At 40.3% G+C, this 22877-nt stretch overlaps 1 protein-coding gene across 2 annotated transcripts in view; it reads left to right on the top strand.

Moving 5' to 3' along the window:
• AP3B1 (adaptor related protein complex 3 subunit beta 1) overlaps nt 1-9868 on the top strand; it is a 524279-nt gene extending 514411 nt beyond the window's left edge. For both annotated transcript variants that reach the window (XM_073623849.1, XM_073623855.1), the window contains exon 27: nt 9266-9868. In XM_073623849.1, coding sequence (XP_073479950.1) covers nt 9266-9419 — 154 coding nt within the window. In that variant the 3' untranslated portion in view covers nt 9420-9868. The remainder of the gene's footprint in view (nt 1-9265) is intronic.
• Nucleotides 9869-22877: the final 13009 nt, after the last annotated feature.

Consider the following 22877-nt stretch of genomic DNA (forward strand, 5'->3'; position numbering starts at 1 on the left):
ATTCCTTGCAACTCAGCTTTTTATGAATTGCCTGTGCAGAAAAAAAAAGTTGCTTCCAAATACTCATTGTACTAGGTGGCAATTAACAGACTTTGAATTGACTGAAATTAGACTGAGTTGACTAGCGGAAGGGGGATATGCACAGTGTTTTACCTATTTTTCAGAAGTCCGTATTGCATATCTTCTTTTTGTATTTCATGCTTTGTTTGCTGAATCAGTTTGCTAACCTAAAAGCAATTCTTATTGTAACTTTTGATTTTGATTATTATTATGTCAAGTCATTATGTTCTATGCTTTAGAAATTGTAGTCAACATGAACAACCTGAATAGAGGGACAGGGAATTTGCCTTAAACAAACAATATATAATGCTACAATGTCATTATACCTTATCAAATAGCCCATCGTGAAATTCTATCTGCTTTGTCACATTCTGCAACTGTTATTGAGTTATTGTGTGTGTGTATGTGTGTGTATATAGATAGATAGATAGATAGATAAATATTATTCCCAACTAATCTGTTTATAGTTTTTTTTTAAATATTGCTAACCTGTTTCAAACACTCACAGGCTTTAGTTGCATACATTTACATGAATTTAGTTACCATTTAGCCACACTGCTGCATTAAGGCACCTCTGCTAAATGTCCCTAACTCTGAACTATCTGAGTTCCACACTATGGGACATGTATAGCAATTTATAAACAGAGGGAATGCTCACCTGAAGGCAGCCGTTTCCTGCACCCGAAGCCCAGACATCACTTTTAAAAGTCAGTATGTGTCTGTAGCAAATCCAAAAGCAACAATGGCAGCTAAACTAGCAAAAAGGAAAAGGTGCAAATGGGCAGTAAAGAAAATAATACAAAGGGGCTCCCAGCACACTTTCAAGCTAGCCAGCATAAAAAGAAAAAAATGATTTCAACTACTCAGGTTAAAAACAGGTAACAGGTTTTTGTTTTATACATTTGCAAGTAGATAGATGCTGTAATATAGCATGTCATATTTTTAGTTCATTACTGGTAAAGCCAATTTTTAACAATCTGAATAGTATTGCACATCAATTATCTAAAAAGGGCAGCATGGAGTGAATGCATTTATTTCCATAAATGCACAGTATTGGTTTAACCACAGAAATGTTTGGCTCCATGTATGAAATCTTGTTAAATCAACTCATAAAATGCGTGTTTTCTATTCCAGATGAGGGCCACGTTTATTGAATATTAAACAAATTTCCCTAACTACAATGCAGGAAAAATAATAGTCAGTGGTGGCCATCTTGTCATGGCAGATGACTGGGTGTTGTGTCCTTTCTAATCACGGGAAACTTGGGAAACATTTACTCCAGTGGGATATCAACATTCCATTGATGGTGCAGATTTGAGATCTTCAACCGAACAACTAATTGTGATTAATGTTGTCACAACACAGGGAGAATATATTCACTCTCTCTCCAGAGAGACAGAAAGAGTAATTCGGCCTCTCTAACAACACATGTTTAATTTATGCTTGGGAGTCCATCCAAAACATCACAAAATATTCTAACAAAGGAGAAAAAAATCTTTCCCATCTTGTCAGCATTTTGCTTGGCTGTATATAACCAAAATATGCTGAGCAAAGCATGTTACTGCAATACAGAGGAAAATCTGTTGCAAATGATTGCAGATTGTAAAAGTGTAAAGAGCATCCGTTTTCAGTAACTTAGCACTTTCTATGTAAAATGTATTTTTAAATAAACTGTTAAATGTTTGTATAGCAATTACATCATTGTTTTTAATATGACTATATGAAATACATATGCAAACTGTGAAGTTTATCGCTGTAATTTGAGAATACATCATCCAATGCAACAGCAGATTATTTCTTTTCCACATGAAATTGTGTACAATCACGCATTCTCATTCTGAAACTTTTTTACATGTGAAGAAACAAACAAGGTGTGCGTGTGTGTATGTGTATATATATATATATATATAGAGAGAGAGAGCTATATATATATATATATATATATATATATATATATATATATATACATCCAAAAGTGTAGTGCTGGTACACAGATACACTGAAGCAAAAACCCTGGTTATACTCTGGTTAGGCTGAAGACACTTAACCATAAAATGTGTGCATAGATTAGTGGAGATATATATATATATATATATATATATATATATATATATATATATATATATATACAGTATCTAACAAAAATGAGTACACCCCTCCATGCTTTTTGGAAATATTTTATTCTAGGAGTCATTGGCTCCCATTGCTGTCAATCAAATTCAGTGACATGGGAAACAGGGGTGAGGCAGAGTCCTGCTGTCTGTGTCAATGGACGCAGCAGCAGGACTCATGAGCGCACCTGCATGGGTGTCCCCAGGGAAAACGGCTCTCCGTGGGGGCACCCGATGAAGAGTATCTCATAAAAGTGAGTACACCCCTCACATTTTTGTAAATATTTTATTATATCTTTTCATGCGACAACACTGAATAAATTACACTTTGCTACAATGTAAAGTAGTGTACAGCTTGTATAACAGTGTAAATTTGCTGTCCCCTCAAAATAACTCAACACACAGCCATTAATGTCTAAACCGCTGGCAACAAAAGTGAGTACACCCCAAATTGGGCCCAATTAGCCTTTTTCTTTCCCAGTGTCATGTGACTTGTTAGTGTTACAAGGTCTCAGGTGTGAATGGGGAGCAGGTGTGTTAAATTTGGTTTTATCACTCTCATACTGGTTTTATCACTCTCACTGGAAGTTCAACATGGCACCTCATGGCAAAGAGCTCTCTGAGGATCTAAAAAAAGGAATTGTTGCTCTACATAAAGATGGCCTAGGCTATAAAAAGATTGCCAAGACCCTGAAACTGAGCTGCAGCATGGTGGTCAAGACCATACAGCGGTTTAACAGGATAGGTTCCACTCAGAACAGGCTTCGCCATGGTCGACCAAAGGAATTGAGTGCACATGCTCAGCGTCATATCCAGAGGTTATCTTTGGGAAATAGATGCATGAGTGCTGCCAGCATTGCTGCAGAGGTTGAAGGGGTGGGGGGTCAGCCTGTCAGTGCTCAGACCATACGCCGCACGCTGCATCAAATTGGTCTGCATGGCTGTCATCCCAGAAGGAAGCCTCTTCTAAAGTTGATGCACAAGAAAGCCTGCAAACAGTTTGCTGAAGACAAGCAGACTAAGGACATTGATTACTGGAACCATGTCCTGTGATCTGTTGAGACCAAGATAAAAATATTTGGTTCAGATGGTGTCAAGTGTGTGTGGCAGCAACCAGGTGAGGAGTACAAAGACGAGTGTGTCTTGCCTACAGTCAAGCATGGTGGTGGGAGTGTCATGGTCTAGGGCTGCATGAGTGCCGCAATCACTGGGGAGCTACACTTCATTAAGGGAACCATGAATGCCAACATGTACTGTGACATACTGAAGCAGAGCATGATCTCCTCCTTTCGGAGACTGGGCTGCAGGGCAGTATTCCAACGCAGCGACCCCCAAACACACCTCCAAGACGACCACTGCCTTGCTAAAGAAGCTGAGGGTAAAGGTGATGGACTGGTTAAACATGTCTCAAGACCCTATTGAGCATCTCAAACAGAAAGTGGATTGCAAGGTCCCTAACATCCACCAGCTCTGTGATGTCATCATGGAGGAGTGGAAGAGGACTCCAGTGGCAACCTGTGAAGCTCTGGTGAACTCCCCGCCCAAGAGGGTTAAGGCAGTGCTGGAAATAATGGTGGCAACACAAAATATTGACACTTTGGGCCCAATTTGGACATTTTCATTTAGGGGTGTACTCAGTTTTGTTGCCAGCGGTTTAGACATTAATGGCTGTGTGTTGAGTTATTTGGAGGGGACAGCAAATTTACACTGTTATACAAGCTGTGCACTCACTAATTACATTGTAGCAAAGTGTCATTTCTTCAGTGTTATCACATGAAAAGATATAATCAAATATTTACACAAATGTGAGGGGTGTACTCACTTTTGTGAGACACTGTATATACATATAGTAATACTCTATTTTAATTATAAAAGATGAGGTTGCATTGTGTAAGTAGATACCAAACATGTTAACATTCGAAATACGATAACACCCAAAAATCTCCATAGGTAATGTTGTAAAAGCTTTTACTACTCATCAGTTTAGAGCTAACCACAGGCTGTACCACTACATTTGTATTTGTTGTTTTTTATTTATTTCTTTTGGTTCAACTTTTTGCTATCATAAAGTGTTAACAAACCCCCTTGTGATGGCAGTGGTCAGGTGGCAGGTACTCCTTTTTTGAGGCATAACTCCACCCAAATCACTTTTAATTTACAGCCGCGAGCCAGCTGAAGAAAACAAGCACAAGCTTATGGCTGCTACTAATTCAGTAATAAAATCTACTAAAGCATATGTTAATAACAAAAACATATTTATTACATCTCTGGAATATATGATGGAGGTAGAGAAAAATAACTGTTGATTTTACATAGTTACATAGTTAGTCAGGTTGAAAAAAGACACAAGTCCATCCAGTTCAACCGCAAAAAAAAAATAAAAAAAATCGTACAATCCAATATACCCAATACTATACCCACAGTTGATCCAGAGGAAGGCAAAAAACCCCAGCAGAGCATGCTCCAATTTGCTAGGGCAGGGGAAAAAAATCCTTCCTGATCCCAGAGAGGCAATCGGATTTTCCCTGGATCAACTTTACCTATAAATGTCAGTACCCAGTTATATTATGTACATTTAGGAAAGTATCCAGGCCTTTCTTAAAGCAATCTACTGAGCTGGTCAGAACCACCTCTGGAGGGAGTCTATTCCACATTTTCAAAGCTCTTACTGTGAAGAAACCTTTCCGTATTTGGAGTGTTTTTTTACACGCTTTCACTTTGACCCAACAACTCAAATCTGAATTCATAAGCACATGGTTTCAGCCCTCCCTACTCTATTTCTGATGGATCACAACACAGCCCCCCATCCCCTCCTCATCTCTATAACCCCTCCTTGTACACAGATGAAGAGCACAGAAAGTTATAGTTCTGGCAAAATCAAAAGTGTTTTTTTTTTTTTTGCACTTGTCCAACAGATATAACAAAGCTATATCAAAGGTATATTTAGTAGACCAAAAAGGAGAAAGAGACGTTTATTGGTAAGGTTTACAAACACCTTAAATAATATTTTTATATTAATAAGGAAAAAGAACATCTCAACACGGAAGTGTAAAGTCTATGATGGTGTATGTGAGAGTATAAGAATAAGATATTTATCACCATGGGAGTCTGAGTGTTTTTTTCTGTTATCTGCATTGTTTGTAGCATTGGGGAAGTGAGTGTCTAATTTCTGTCATTGTTGGCAGTATGCACACAATCACAATGCTAAATAAGTAAAGGACCCGGTTGACAGCAGTGTGGATGAGAGAAATAAATATTGATCTTTTCTGTTTGTAAAATAAGAATATAGCAATTATTACCTATAAACTGGTTAACAAGATTTAAATTACATGTTATGCTTTCCTAACTAGCATAATGCGTTAAGAGGTTTTGATGTGATTAGGAGAAAAACTAAAAAAGAAATTACTTTCCATTTAAAGAGAATCTGTTTCCTGCTTAAGTGGCTAATATTTTAATTAAGTCTAGTGTGATTTTTTTTTTCCTTCTTTCTTTGAGTATCTTTGATAAACTCTCTCTCCTTTATGTTGATGATAATTAAACAGATCCCCACAGACTGCAGTCTGTGACTTGCTCATGCTAATTGTTAGGAAGGAGACACTGACCAGTTGGTTTGCTATTGAGGAGCCCGGTTCGCGCTGTCAGCAGAGCAGTTTTATTATTTTTGCTTTGTTCCCTGTTGTCAGGGCTAACTGCATGCTTTTGTGGCCGGAGATGTTTCACAAATTGAGGCAGATGGCTGCGATTGAGACACGTGTCATTCAGAAAGGGAAGAGGGGAAAGGCCTCAAGAGTGGGGGTCTGAGCAGGTCACAGACCCTCTCCCGTACTTGTTAGTGTTTTCAAAGGGCCATGTGCAGCAACTTCATTGTTCTTCAGTTAACGGGGAAAAAGAGGCTCTCGCTTTGCATGGGCCATGCAATCCAGGCTGCCGTTGTCTCTCTCAGGTCTTGCTGAATGAATTAGCTGGCTTGACAGAAGTTCTTTGTATCTAAGGTGGCTTTCAGTCAATTGCAAAACACAATGGGACAGTTTGGCTTCTAATTACAAGTAATTAAGGAGATTTTAGTGTTTTGGAATTTTGATTCACTCCTCATAAATTTTAACAAAAAATGTTCAAGCGTTGGCTTTACAATTTTATTTGCATTTCCGTTGTGTTTTTGTTGATAAGAAAGTTAATGGGTTCACACAGTTATTACCGTGAACATTAAACATCCGTTCATTCATCAGCAGCATAGGGTGACTAAATCTACATCTGTCAGAAATACACAATGCTCCTTGCTATTGCTGACCAGAAAATGGAAATGTTTTTCAGTCCGTATAAAGCAGCTTTAAAATTCTTGTAAACTTCTTCTGAGTGGAAGATTATTGTAACATTTTTTTTTTTTATTCTACTTCTGCTACATTAGTCCACCCAAAGCTGTTTTTGTGATTGTATTGAAGCTGGCCAGCTGATTCACCCATTTGCTTCTCTGGAATTCTAGACCTAAAGTGATATTAAACTCTTAGTAAATGGTAGAATGGAGTAAAGAAAGGGCAGGTTAGGGGAGCTAAACCAACTATATTTCAGGAGGTCATCAACCCAATAATATAGTTGAAGCGGGAAAAGATAAAGATAAGGGGGTTGAACGATGACCCCCTGATATCACTAATCTCTAGATATAAACTATTAAAAAAAAAGGTCATATCTTTATTACAAATATTTAAAAGCAGATATATCTCATCATAAGGGCAACATATAGCCCAAAATATATAAAAGCCAAATACAGGAAGCAGTTAGACAGTAGAAATCACCTATGCGTTGCACGGTCAGAGACGCAAAATGCAAACAAATCAACAAAAATACGTCGATGTACATTTTCATATGAAATTCCCTAAAAAAAAATGGTTCTACTGTCTATCTACTACCTGTATTTTTTTTTTTTATACTTAGGGCTATATGTTACCCTTATGATGTGATGTATCTGCTTTTAAATATTTTCCCCACATCCAGTTCGCATGACAGGAGAAAGTGACAGACACTCAATGGAGTTGGTTCACACAGCTCCAGGGCGGCTGGGGAGCGCACTGGAAAAGGGTCCTGTGCATCTTTGGCTCCATTTCTGGTGCAAATTCAGACAAAAACTCTGACCTGAAATGGGGAATAGGAACGCACCAGGCCCCTTGCTGTGATCTGTGGCCGCAGCAATTGTGAACCCAGCCACATCCTAACTTCAATTGGCGCAGGTATGTTTCTCATTCTTGGTTAAAAAAAAAAAAAAATTAACCTGCTTAGCACAAAGTAAGTTGCAAAGAAACTTCAAATTTCATTTATCCATAAGTTCACGTTCTTAAATGTGGCCTATAGGTAACTACCAGTATACCAGTATGCTTCATTTTCATTGGCTGCTACATTTTAAGAAATATTCTACATGACCAGTCTCAAACCAAAATTTTTCAATTCCTTGCACCTTCATATTAATAAAAACTAAGGGAATGTTCGATTGGCCCAGAGATCAGAGGAGGAACTGGGCTCTGCTAAAAGCAGAGAAAATGTAAGGATATGTGAAAAGGAAAATATTAACTCTTGTGTACCAAGTACAAAAGAGAAAACTAATTTCAGCCAGCTACTACAGATTCACCACAGTTGTGGATCAAACTTTCCCATGTCTTCCCATAAGTTGAGCCAGGTAACTGCCGGGTTGCACGAAAAAAAAACTGACAGCTCTGGTCAGAGACACTGTACTAAACATGCAAGGTTACTCCAGCAATCTTCTCTGATGAGCTATTGTGTATCGGTCGGCTGCTGGTTTTCCAGCATGCAGGTCCCACATACACACGGGCAGAATGTCGGCCTTTGTTTTGTTTTTTTTTTTTTGTTTGTTTTTTTTATTGCCAAATGTCTCCCGACATTCTGCCTGTGTGTACGGGCTTAACTGGCACTGTCTGCAAAGGAATAGATCCACATGCTGTATTTGTTGGGGTTTCCCAACAGTGGCATTCTCAAATAGGCCATACAGTAGAAGTTGAGGTCCACCTAATACATCAGCCCCTCTTTTCCACATCATATTGCTCAGCTTTACAGTTTTAAAAAAAGTAGGAAAATAAAGTAGAATTTTTGCACATTCTTACCTGCATCCGTTCTGATGAAATTATGCCTTATCATGCAATTCCTCAAACTGACTGCTGAGTGTAATGCCGCGTACACACGATCAGAAATGCCACCAGCAAAACTCGGATGAGAGCTTTTTGTCAGAAAATGCGACCGTGTGTATACTCAATCGGTCTTTTGCTGGCGGAATTCCAGCCAGCAAAAGACTGACAGCATGCTCTCTATTTTTCAGTCGGAAAAAAGTTCCTATCCGAAAATGCGTCCGTCTGTATGCAATTTGGACGCGCAAAAAATCATGCATGCTCAGAAACAATTCAACGCATGCTTGGAAGCATTGTACTTCATTTTCTCAGCTCGTTGTAGTGTTGTATGTCACCGCGTTCTTGATGGTCGAAAGTTCAGAGAACTTTTGTGTGACCGTGTGTATGCAAGGCAAGCTTGAGCAGAATTCCGTCGGAAAAACCATCTAAGTTTTTTCTGATGGAAATTCCGCTTGTGAACCAATCAGCTTCTTTCTACAAGATTAAAAGTAAATCTTCAAGGAAGCGCTGGCTGTAGCTTTAACAAACATTTAGCAGTCTTCAGTTGGCATTGTGAAAAGCTTCAGCAGACATTTAACAAGCTCAGGCAGACTACTGTGCTCAAAGAAAAAAAAGCTAACAATACTTTGTTGGACATGATGTACTTCAGGCTAACTTTTACAAGATTAAAAACCACCCATGTGTACTTAGTCTAAAGTGTCTGTGTAGAAAAAAAGCAAACACGACTCTTGCTGATTTCTTGTTTGAGTACTTGTTTTACAGTGTATTTTAATGTTTTATAAGCTTCAAAAAAGACATTGAGATTAAACTGACTTTAAATGAATACTTTTACATTTATATCTTACAAATACAATTAAAAATAATTCACTCAAACATATAGGGATGTAACAGTGTAATGACATGTTGTACTACAAAAGCTTTGATCTGACTACTGTGTAACTTTTTTTTCCCTCCTTCATTTTGCAGGTTTGCAGCGAAGACTGTGCACAGTGGGTCATTGATGCTAGTCACAGTGGAGCTGAAGGAAAGCTCTACAGCACAGCTTATCATAAATACTGAGAAAACTGTGATTGGCTCCATTCTGCTGCGGGAGCTGAAGCCCGTCCTGTCCCAGGGGTAGCCAGCTTACATCTGGACTTCAGAATCTGGCACAAAACAAGACTGCCTGGCATCCACTACTGCTGCCTTTCATTTATAATAATAGCCCTTCCATCTGGCAGGAGTGGGAAGAATACACTCTTGACAATCTTGTCTACTGCTTCAGAATGCTAGTATCTATCATATATGCAAGCCCTTGTGATAGGGAAGCTTTCTAACCAAAGATCATATGCGTCTCTGTTACTTATCAGTGCTGTTAAAATTCATCTCCCATTTGTTACATCTCCCATTATCTGTAAAGATTTTTATGTATCTTGACCCTTTAGAGATCTGATTTCTACATGGGTGCAAATAAGATGGTCCTAAAGTGAATCTACTTTATGTATTCGTTTCCACTGTTGCTCAGAGGTGTCCTGAATTGCAATTTGTTCTTTCTTTTTGAGATTACAGAATAAAAGTATTAACAAGCTACCTAGTTCACTGATGTGTGTATATATATCCCCAGGCCATACAAAATGTGCATATGTGATCAATAATTAAACATTTTAAGTGTACCATATAGGGACAAAACTTTCCCCGTCATTTTTTTTTATTATTTTACTAATACTTTGAGTAAAAAATCTAATTTAAATCTGGTCAGGACAATATGAATTAAGACTTGTTTGTGGATGGTTGAGCACAAACAGATAAGGCAATTTAAAAAGGAGATCTTCTCTAAAATTCACGGCACTTTCCAACCTGGGACCACATGTAGTTGTAATACCTGCTGCTTCCTGGACTTTTCTGTGCGTCTCGGTCTGGCGCAAATGTTAATGCATCTTGAGAAAATGAAACTGTAACTAAAGTGGAATGCTGCCTATAAAGACAAACAAGATACTTCGTTGTTGCATTCTAATGCCCTGTACACATGGTCGGACTTTGTTCGGACATTCCGACAACAAAATCCTAGGATTTTTTCAGACGGATGTTGGCTCAAACTTGTCTTGCATACACACGGTCACACAAAGTTGTCGGAAAATCCGATCGTTCTAAACGCGGTGACGTAAAACACGTACGATAAACTATACACGGACTATAAACGGGGCAGTGGCCATTAGCTTTCATCTCTTTATTTATTCTGAGCATGCGTGGCACTTTGTGCGTCGGATTTGTGTACACACGACAACGGATTTTGTTGTCGGAAAATTTTATATCCTGCTCTCAAACTTTGTGTGTCGGAAAATCCGATGGAAAATGTGTGATGGAGCCTACACACGGTCGGAATTTCCGTCAACAAGGTCCTATCACACATTTTCCGTCGGAAAATCCGACCGTGTGTACAGGGCATAAGCCTTTCTGCAGAAATGGAAACTGGGACCTTGTTGGCCTTTATGAGAAGCACGGACTCTTTTTTGGGACTGTTTATAAATTTAGACATTATTAGTTTATGCTTGAAAGTTTAGTTATATGTCTGTTCCCATATTAAAGCAAACCTATCACCTCCCATGTGAAAAAATTCAGCTATGATACATTCCTCCTATATTATGGCAAATAAATATACTTACATGGCCACTGGATGATGTGGCATGAGATATTTTCTATTTCTCGTGGGCGCCGTTCATATCTATTCAGGTGCAACGGTGCGCACATGTTTTTGTGTTTGCATTTATGTTTAGGGAAGCCCATTCATTGCAGTGGGCTGCCGTACATGCTAAAGTTGCACAGAATTTATTTTTAATTTGTGCTTCACCAAAACACACATTGGGATGCCATTAAGAATTAATAACACCAATGCAAGCCTGCAAAAGGTATGCATGTTTTTGTGCATTGCAGGAAAGTGCACAATTTTGTGCACATTGCCACAATGCACGACTGTGAACATATCCTTATAGAGAGTTTTCGCAATTTCTCTGACTGTGGATCTGTTGCTTCCTGTGTTAAGTGGTGTGGGTATCCCAGGAGTCAACACATCTCACTTGCCTAGCTGAGACTCTAGAAAAGGAATCTAGAAGTAAAGCAAGACAAAATAATATAATTAATTTTAAGGATGGAGGAGGATTCAAGTGGAATGAAATTGTATACAGTGGGGATGGAAAATTTGGGCACCCCAGGTAAAAATGTGTATTAATGTGCATAATGAAGCCAAGGAAAGATGGAAAAATCTCCAAATGGCATCAAATTACAGATTAGACATTTTTATAATATGTCAAAAAAAGTTAGATTTTATTTCCATCATTTACACTTTCAAAATTGCAGAAAACAAAAAATGGCGTCTGCAAAAGTTTGGGCACCCTGCAGAATTTATAGCATGCACTGCCCGCTTTGCAAAGCTGAGACCTGCCAGTGTCATGGATTGTTCTCAATCTTCGTCTGGGAAGACCAGGTGATGTCAATCTTACAGGTTTTAAATGGCCAGACTCATCTGACCTTGCCCCAACAATCAGCACCATGGGTTCTTCTAAGCAGTTGTCTAGAAAACTGAAACTGAAAATAATTGACGCTCACAAAGCTGGAGAAGGCTATAAGAAGATAGCAAAGCGTTTTCAGATGTCAATATCCTCTGTTCGGAATGTAATTAAGAAATGGCAGTCATCAGGAACAGTGGAAGTTAAAGCAAGATCTGGAAGACCAAGAAAAATATCAGAACAGCTCACAGGATTGTGAGAAAAGCAATTCAAAACCCATGTTTGACTGCACGATCCCTCCAGAAAGATCTGGCAGACACTGGAGTTGTGGTACACTATTCCACTATAAAGAGATACTTGTACAAATATGGTCTTCATGGAAGAGTCATCAGAAGAAAACCTCTTCTACGTCCTCACCACAAAAATCAGCGTTTGAACTTTGCAAATGAACATATAGACAAGCCTGAGGCATTTTGGAAACAAGTTCTGTGGACCGATGAAGTTAAAATAGAACTTTTTGGCCGGAATGAGCAAAGGTACGTTTGGAGAAGAAAGGGCACAGAATTTAATGAAAAGAATCTCGGTCCAACTGTTAAGCATTGGGGTGGATCAATCATGCTTTGGGGTTGTATTGCAGCCAGTGGCACAGGGAACATTTCACGAGTAGAAGGAAGAACGGATTCAATAAAATTTCAGCAAATTTTGGATGGTAACTTGATGCCATCTGTGAAAAAGCTGAAGTTAAAGGGGTTGTAAAGGTAATTTTTTTTTTTTTTTTTAAATAACAAACATGTTATACTTACCTTCACTGTGCAGCTCGTTCTGCACAGAGTGGCCCCGAACCTGGTCTTCTGGGGTCCCTCGGCGGCTGTTTCAGCTCCTCCCCGCAAGCATTTACCACCTTAATGCGAGCTCCCTCGCATGGTGGTGAGTGCTTGCGGGCGCGCTCCCGTGATACAGCCGGCGGCTATAGCCGCTCGCTGTATCACTCGGCCCCGCCCCCCGGCGCGCCGCGTCATCGGATGTGATTGACAGCAGCGCGAGCCAATGGCTGCGCTGCTTTCAATCCATCTACTGCAGCCAATCAGCGACCAGGCTGAGCTGCAATGAAGGTGACGAGGATGAGCAGCGAAGATTCGAGGCGTCAGGTAAGTAAAACGGGGGGCCTGGGGGCGGCGGTACTGTCAAAAGTTTTTTCACCTTAATGCATAGAATGCATTAAGGTGAAAAAATTTTTACCTTTACAACCCCTTTAAAGAGAGGATGGCTTCTACAAATGGATAATGATCCTAAACACACCTCAAAATCCACGGGGGATTACATCAAGAGGCGTAAACTGAAGGTTAAGCGATGGCCTTCACAATCTCCTGACCTCAACATTATTGAAAATCTATGGATAGACCTTAAAAGAGCAGTGCGTGACAGACAGCCCAGAAATCTCAAAGAACTGGAAGACTTGTAAGGAAGAATGGGCAAAGATACCTCAAACAAGAATTGAAAGACTCTTGGCTGGCTGCAAAAAGCGTTTACAAGCTGTGATACTTGCCAAAGGGGGCAGTACAAGATATTAACTCTGCAGGGTGCCCAAACTTTTGCAGACGCCATTTTTTTGTTTTCTGTCATTTTGAAAGTGTAAATGATGGAAATAAAATCTAACTTTTTTTGACATATAACAATGTCTAATCTGTAATTTGATGCCAGTTCGTTATGCACATTAATACACATGTTTACCTGGGGTGCCCAAACTTTCGATCCCCACTGTGTGTGTATATATATATATATATATATATATATATATATATATATATATATATATATATATATATATAGTATCTCACAAAAGTGAGTACACCCCTCACATTTTTATAAATATTTTATATCTTTTCGTGTGACAACACTGAAGCAATAACACTTTGCTACAATGTAAAGTAGTGAGTATACAGCTTGTATAACAGTGTAAGCTGTCCCTTCAAAATAACTCAACACACAGCTATTAATGTCTAAACCGCTGGCAACAAAAGTGAGTACACCCCTAAGTGAAAATGTCCAAATTGAGCCCAGAATGTCAATATTTTGTGTGGCCACCATTATTTTTCAGCACTGCCTTAACCTTTTGAGCATGGAGTTCCCTAGAGCTTCACAGGTTGCCACTGGAGTCCTCTTCCACTCCATGACGACATCATGGAGCTGGTGGATGTTAGAGACTCAATAGGGTTTAGGTCTGGAGACATGCTTTGCCAGTCCATCACCTTTACCCTTAGCTTCTTTAGCAAGGCAGTGGTCGTCTTGGAGGTGTGTTTGGAGTCGTTATGTTGGAATACTGCCCTGCAACCCAGTCTTCGAAGGGAGGGGATCATGCTCTGCTTCAGTATGTCACAGTACATGTTGGCATTTATGGTTCCCTCAATGAACTGTAGCTCCCCAGTGCTGGCAGCACTCATGCAGCCCCAGACCATGACACACCCACCACCATGACTGTAGGCAAGACACACTTAGCTTTGTACTCCTCACCTGGTTGCCACCACACATGCTTGACACCATTTGAACCAATCTTGGTCTCATCACACCACAGAACATGGTTCCAGTAATCCATGTCCTTAGTCTGCTTGTCTTTAGCAAACTGTTTGCGGGCTTTCTATTTCCCAAATACAACCTCTGGATATGATGCTGAACATATGCACTCAACTTCTTTGATCGTCCATGGCGAGGCCTGTTCTGAGCGGAACCTGTCCTGTTAAACCTCTGTATGGTCTTGGTCACCATGCTGCAGCTCAAGTTTCAGGGTCTTGGCAATCTTCTTATAGCCTAGGCCAGTGATGGCAAACCTTGGCAGCCCAGATGTTTTGAAACTACATTTCCCATGATGCTCAACTATACTGCAGAGTACATGAGCATCATGGGAAATGTAGTTCCAAAACATCTGGGGTGCCAAGGTTTGCCATCACTGGCCTAGGCTATAAGAAGATTACCAAGACCCTGAAACTTTTAGCTGCAGCATGGTGGCCAAGACCATACAGCGGTTCGCCATTACTGGCCTAGGCCATCTTCATGTAGAGCAAACAATTTCTTTTTTTCAGATCCTCAGAGAGTTCTTTGCCATGAGGTGCCATGTTAAACTTCCAGTTTCCAGTATGGGAGAGTGAGAACGATAACACCAAATTTAACACATGTGCTCCCCATTCACAAATGAGACCTTGTAACACTAAGGAGTCACGTGACACGGGGAAGGGAGAATGGCTCGGGCCCAATTTGGACATTTTCACTTAGGGGTGGACTCATTTTTGTTTCCAGCGGTTTAGACATTAATGGCCGTGTGTTGAGTTATTTTGAGGAGACAGCAAATTTACGCTGTTATACAAGCTGTACACTCACTACTTTACATTGTAGCAAAGTGTCGTTTCTTCAGTGTTGTCACATGAAAAGATATATTAAAATATTTACAAAATGTGTGGGGTGTACTCACTTTTGTGAGATACTGTGTGTGTGTGTGTGTGTGTATATATATATATATATATATATATATATATATATATATATATATATATATTAAAAAATTCTAAGGGGGGGGGTCTTGCACCTCCTATGTGAAAGAAAACCTGAAGTGTTATGATAAATACCTCCCTATACAATAAAAAATAAACATACTTTTTTACAAGTCCATCAAATGCAACATTGTCCTTTCCTCAGCTTTGATTCTCTTAATGTACATCTTGTTTTGCATAGTTATTTTTTTCAGCATCAAGAGCTGGCTTTCTCTTGTGGATTTTTTTGCAACTAGCTCCTGATGCTGCTGAGCAAAATCTCACATGTGAGTGCTCTCTTTTCTAGCTAAATCTTGGCTGCAGGATTGAGATATTGTGCAAATTCTCTGTTGGTGGATCTGTTGCCTCCTGCAGGTGGAGGCGGACACAACACATACTCTAGGTGAGAATCGAGTAAAGGGTTGGTGCACACAAAGAGAATGTGTGTGTGTGTGTATATATATATATATATATATATATATATATATATATATATATATATATATGTGTGTATATAATATCAACACACCCCTGTTAAAATGTCAGGTTTCTGTGATGTTAAAAAAAATGAGACAAAGTTAAATCATGTCAGAACTTTTCACCTTTTAGTGTGACCTATAAACTATATAACTCAGTTGAACAACAAACTGAAATCTTTTAGGTGGAGGAAAGTAAAAATAAACTAAAATAATATGGTTGCATACGTGTGCACACCCTTAAACTAATACTCTGTTGAAACACCTTTTGATTTTATTACAGCACTCAGTTTTTTTGGGTATGAGTCTATGAGCATGGCACATCTTGACTTGGCAATATTTGGCCACTCTTTGCAAAAACACTCCAAATCTGTCAGATTGCGAGGGCATCTCTTGCGCACAGCCCTCTTCAGATCACCCCACAGATTTTCAATGGGATTCAGGTCTGGGCTCTGGTTGGGCCATTCCAAAACTTGAATCTTCTTCTGGTGAAGCCATTCCTTTGTTGATTTGGATGTATGCTTTGGGTCGTTGTCATGCTGAAAGATGAAGTTCCTCTTATGTTCAGCTTTCTAGCAAAAGCCTGAAGGTTTTGTGCCAATATTGATTGGTAGTTGGAACTGTTAATAATTCCCTCTACCTTGACTAAGGCCGTTTTTGCCCGTCCCTGGCCAATCTATACATGGGAAGGTGGCAGAGGTCCCGCATCTTTGCATGTGGTAGTCCCCTTCGAGCAAATACACTATTTTATGGTCGCTACATAAATGACGCGATATTTATAGTTTCAGAAGAAGCTGATAGTTTAGAAGAGTTGTTGGCTTTTCTAAATGACAATTACCTTAATTTGAAGTTTACAGGACACGAGTTCAACTTCAATGGATTTTTTGGATGTCACTCTGAAGGGGGTGGGAGATAAAATTATCACTAGCCTTTTCAGAAAATCTACAGGGAATGCACTTTACGAGCAGACTCCAACCATCCAAAACATACCCTGTGGGGGGATACCAGTGGGCCAATTTTTGCGTCTCAAACGAATTTGCAGTATTGATAAAGAATACACACAGGAATCAAAAATCATGTTTTCTTGCTTCAAGGAAAGGGGTTACTCTGACTCCATACTAAACAGAGCGATTAATATCGCTAACAAAATGCCAAGAGAAAAATTGTTGCAAGAAAACCCTGATAGAAAGAAGATCAATAGGCGAAACAGGACCCAAAAGTAATTTATCTGCCTTTTCCTCCACACCGATTTTCTCTACTCCGTTTAGTACGGAATTTTATAAAATCAGGAACATTGTCTCTAAACACTTACTGGTATTATTCAATGATCCAATTCATGCAAAGATTCTTGCTGATGGGGTTAAGACTGTGTCTCGCAGCACTCTATCACCAAGCCTGTATACCAATAAGTACCCTAGTAGACATTGGTTTTAGTTTAAAGGCACATTTGGATGTGGACACAATGATTGTCCTTGTTGCCCCCATGTTCTCAGAGGTGACACGGATCAAGCGACCGCTATTAACAAACAGTCTAACATCACCACGTTTGTTAATTGTAACACAAGGTATCTGGTCTACTTTGTATCATGCCAATCGTGTCATATACAATACGTTGGACTCACTACATGCAGATTGCGTTATCGCTTGTACGACCATTTGTATGACATTCAGAAAGGCCGTAATACCAATGTAGCCAATCATTGGAATTTGGTACACCAGAGAAACACTTTGAGTTTAGTGAGCCAGGTTGTTGAGAAGATATCTTTGCCAGTCAGAGGAGGGGACAAATTTAGAATATTATGTAAAAGAGAGGGTATACTGGATCTTCTTTTTTAACACCAGAAAACCGGGGGGGAATGAATCATGAATGGGATATTTCCCATTCTTATGAGTAATAATGGGTATACTTCCTAGACTCTGTCATTTTACTCAAATTTGAATATGGAGGCCTTTAATTATCTATGAATAGCCGTATATTGGAGAGTAGTATGCTGTCAGCCAATGACATCCGACTGAAAGACATCTAAACAGTCAGCATAGGGTTATCTAGAATGTCTATTAAGCAACCCTGTCATATTAATTTTGGATTGAACAGACAGATAAACGGTTCCTAAAAGATTAGATTGAATGTTTCTATACGTATGTCTTTGACAGTTTCTTCCTGACATGATTACGTCTATCTGCTTCCTTGCATGTATTCATCCTTTCTAGAGTTTGTTGGAATATGTTTGACAGGTGATCTTGATATCTGCAGGAGGTACATTGCATATATGTACCTAATTGATTGAATCATAACCATGAACATTTTGTTTGTGGCTGAAAGTTTGGTATGCATGCAATTATCTGGTCTTTTTGTCATGGGGTTAATAGCAGTGCTGTGTAATGGGAATCCGGATTGCCTGTGGGGTTTTCTGACAGAATTTGGGTTTACCTACCCGTGCATGCGCAATAGCGATATTTATATATATTTTTCTTCTTATATATTGATATGTTTACATGAGAAGTCTAATGCTAGGCATGCACGGGTGATTCTGCCGGGAAACACTACAGGCACGTTTATCAAAGTACATATACATATATGCACACATATATTTTTATAGAAGGTTTTTTAAACAATTTTTTTGTTTTTAGAAGACTTGTGGGATATTTTCCACCTCTTTAGGTGGTTTAATTATGTCAAGCATGCATCACCGTTACATTTTTGGTCTTTTTTTTATATATCTTTTGTGGGTTTGGCTTGTTTGTCTTTATTTTTGTCTGAAGAGTTAATCTTGTGATCATGTGACAGAGTAGTTCAGCTGACCCACCTTTACATCAACTGAGAGCATTGTGTCACCTGTAGTGGGCGTAGTGCATCATGCCTAATTACACCAATTTACGGTTTTGTTTGCTTGCATATATGTCTTTGTCATTATTTTAAAACTTAGCTATGAATAAGCACCTGCTGTAACGGTGTGAAACGCGTAAGTGGTTTTATCCTTGCTGCATGGATTTATTATAACAATAAAGAAATCGTTTTCATTGGAGTGCGGCCACTCGGACCTTTTTTGTTCAATTTTTCCATATGGTTGCATAATGAGCCGCACCCACGCCTGGAGAGGGGAGAGATCATTAGAGAGATCTCAACACTCCACAGAAACTGCTCTTCTAAAACTCACAAACGACCTACTAACTGCAAAAACCAACGGACACTATTCTGTACTCCTACTTCTGGACCTTTCAGCTGCCTTTGACACGGTTAACCACCCCCTCCTCCTCAAAAAACTCTACTCCCTCGGTCTTTGTGACCGTGCTCTTCAGTGCTTCTCATCCTACCTATCCCAACGCACCTTCAATGTTACTTACAATTCTACTTCCTCCACTCCTCTTCCCTTTTCCGTCGGGGTTCCCCCAAGGTTCTTTTCTTGGACCTCTTTTATTTTCAATCTCTTCCCTGGGTCAGCTGATAGCCTCTCACGGCTTTCAATATAATTTCTACGCTGACGACACACAAATCTATCTCTCCACCCCTCAACTCACCCCATCTGTCTCCTCACGCATCACTAACTTACTAACCAACATATCTGTATGGATGTCACACCACTTCCTCAAATTCAAGTTGTCCAAAACCGAGCTTATAATATTTCCTCCCCCACGTGCCTCTTCCCCTGACTTGTTTGTCAAGAGCAACGGCACAACCATCCACCCCTCCCCACATGTCAGGGTGCTAGGTCTTATCCTGGACTCTGAACTCCTCCTTTCGGCCCCACATCCAATCACTTTCCAAAGCTCGCCTCAACCTCCGCAACATCTCTAAACTACGTCCCTTTCTAACCAATGAAACCACAAAGCTCCTGATTCACTCCCTGGTTATCTCTTGCCTCGACTACTGCAACTCCCTTCTCGTTGGCTTACCTTTAAATAGACTATCCCCCCTACAGTCCATCATGAATGCTGCTGCCAGACTCATCCACCTTACAAACCGCTTAGTGTCTGCTACTCCTCTCTGCCAATCCCTCCATTGGCTGCCACTCGCCCAAAGAATTAAATTCAAAATACTAACAATAAGTTACAAAGCCATCCACAACTCTGCCCCCAGTTACATCACTAGCCTAGTCTCAAAATACCAACCTAATCGCCGTCTTCGTTCCTCCAAAGACCTCCTGCTCTCTAGCTCCCTCATCACCTCATCCCATATCCGCCTCCAGGACTTCTCCCGAGCCTCGCCCAAACTCTGGAATTCCCTACCCCAATCTCTCAGACTGTCTCCAAATTTATTCACGTTTAGGCGAACCCTGAAAACTTTCCTCTTCAGAGAAGCCTATCCTGCCTCCATCTAACAACTGCACTGTTTTCTCCATTAGCTCATCCCCCACAGCTGTTACCCTCTTTTATAACTTGACCCTCCCTCCTAGATTGTAAGCTTTAACGAGCAGGGCCCTCTGATTCCTCCTGTATTGAATTGTGTTGTAATTGTACTGTCTGCCCTCATGTTGTAAAGCGCTGCATAAACTGTCGGCGCTATATAAATCCTGAATAATAATAATAATTAGGAAGTAGACACCTGGAGCGGGTTCTTCTTTCTGTTTCAGTTGGTTCAGAGTCCGGATTTGTTGACTTAGGCCCCTGTTTCAGCTGAAGAAAAACCACCCCAAAGCATGATGCTGCCACCACCATGCTTCACGGTGGGTATGGTGTTCCTTTGGGGATGCGCAGTGTTGTTTTTGCATCAAACGTATCTTTTGGAATTATGGCCAAAAAGTTCAACCTTGGTTTCATCAGACCATAACACATTTTCCCACATGCTTTTGGGAGACTTCAGATGTGTGTTATCAAAATTTAGCTGGGATGTTTTTCTTGGTAAGAATAGGTCTACTGTCTTGCCATTCTACCCCATAGCCCAGACATATGAAGTATATGGGAGATTGTTGTCACATGTACCACACAGCCAGTACTAGCCAGATATTCCTGTAGCTCCTTTAATGTTGCTGTAGGACTCTTGGCAGCCTCCCTGACCAGTTTTCTTCTCATCTTTTCATCAATTCTGGACGGACATCCAGTTCTTGGTGGTGTCACTGTTGTGCCATATTTTCTCCACTTGATGACTGTCTTCACTTTGTTCCATGGTATACCTAATGCCTTGGAAATTCTTTTGTACCCTTCTCCTGACTGATACCTTTTAACAATGAGATCTCTCTGATGCTTTGGAAGCTCTCTGCAGACCATGGCTTTTGCTGTAGGATGCAACAAGAAAACGTCAGAAAAGAACTACTAGAACAGCTGAACTTTATTTGGGGTTAATCAGAGGCACTTTAAATGATGGCAGGTGTGTACTGACGCCTCTATTTTACATGAGTTTGAATGTGATTGCTTAATTCTGAACACAGCTACATCCCCAGTTATAAGAGGGTGTGCACACAGTTTATAGGTCACATTAAAGGTGGAAAAAGTTCTGACGTAATTTATCTTCGTCTAATTTTTTTTTATATCACAGAAACCTGACATTTTACCAGGGGTGTGTAGACTTTTTATATGCACTGTGTGTGTATGTGTGTGTGTGTGTGTATATATATATATATATATATATATATATATACACCATTATAAAGTTGCGTTAAACCAAAAAAAATAAAATACAGTAAAATACAGTCCTTCAGAAATGGATACAACATCTGTCACCAAAATAGGTACGTGGTCCTTTGTGGAGGCATTCACTAAGTGCTTGCTTACCAGCTTAAGTTGACCACCTATTGCAGGAGGTCAATATCGCTTATGGTAAAACCCAGCCAGGGCCTCTATCCATCCGAGGGGGCTTAAGATGTAGGGAAATCAGCCACTTGGGGAAACAGTCGTCAAGATCCAAAAAAAGATAAAACTTGCCATAGCATAAAATTCTTTTAACATTTATTTTAATAAAAAAAAAGTTGCACTTACGACAAAACACTTTAAAACTCACATGAAAATTATAAGCTGGCCGGGAGCGAAAGGTGATTCTACAAAGTGTTGACTTAGGGGGGCTGAAAACAAATGCACGCCACTTTGTGTTAGTCTATCACATAAAATCCCAATAAAATACATTTATATTTTTGGTTGTAACACGGTGCGACCCCCTGTGGGCGCGTGAGAGCAGCCGTTCTGGGACGCCGTCATATGACAATGTCCCAGAACAAGAGCCGCACCACCCCACTGTCATTTGGAGGTGGGCGGGTGGCAAGCAGTTAAACAAAAAGTCTTTATCAAATATTCATTAAAATCTCTTTTAAAAATGCGTACAGTTTTACTTAGTGGTAGTAAAGGTTTTTTTTTTTTTTTTTTGGTATAAAATAAACATGTTATACTTGCCTGCTCTGGGCAATGCTTTTGCACAGAGTAGCCCTGATCCTCTTCAGGGGTCCCCCGCCGGTGCTCCGGGCTCCTCCTTTTCATTGGTGCCTCTATGGAAAGCCGCTTTCCATGGGGGGCACCGTGCAGGCTCACTCCCGAGTCCCGCTGCTTGCTTCCATTGACGCAGACAGCAAGACTGGGCCCAGGTAGGAATAAGGGGGGTTGCTGCAGCATAGAAGGTTTTTCACCTTAATGCATATGCATTAAGGTGAAAAACCTTAAAGGGGTTGTAAACCTTTGTGTTTTTGCACCTTCATGCATCCTATGCATGAAGGTGAAAAAACACCAGCCCCCCCCCCCCCATTTTACTTACCCGAGCCCTGGAACTTGACCCGGCAGGGACACGCTGTCTCTCTGCAGGGGGTTCTTGGCTCTTGATTGGATATATTGATAGCAGTGCAGCTATTGGCTCCCGCTGCTGTCAATCAAATCCAATGACGCGGGGGTCGGGCCCAGCCATACATTCAGCGGCTGTAGCCGCCGAATGCTGGACTCGGGAGCGAGCCCTTCCCTAGGGGGTTATCTGATGTGGGGAGGAGCCGTGACAGCTGCCAGGGGACCCCAGAAGAAGATGTTCGGGGCCACTCTGTGCAAAACAAGCTGCACAGTGGAGGTAACTATGATATGTTTGTTATTTTAAAAGAAAAAAAAAAAAAAGAACCCTTACAATCACTTAAACCAGTTGCCGACCGCCGCACGCCGATGTACGTCGGCACAATGGCACGGGCAGGCATAA

The sequence above is a fragment of the Aquarana catesbeiana genome, linkage group LG01, assembly GCF_042186555.1.
Source record: "Aquarana catesbeiana isolate 2022-GZ linkage group LG01, ASM4218655v1, whole genome shotgun sequence".
NCBI classification, from domain to species: Eukaryota; Metazoa; Chordata; class Amphibia; order Anura; family Ranidae; genus Aquarana; species Aquarana catesbeiana.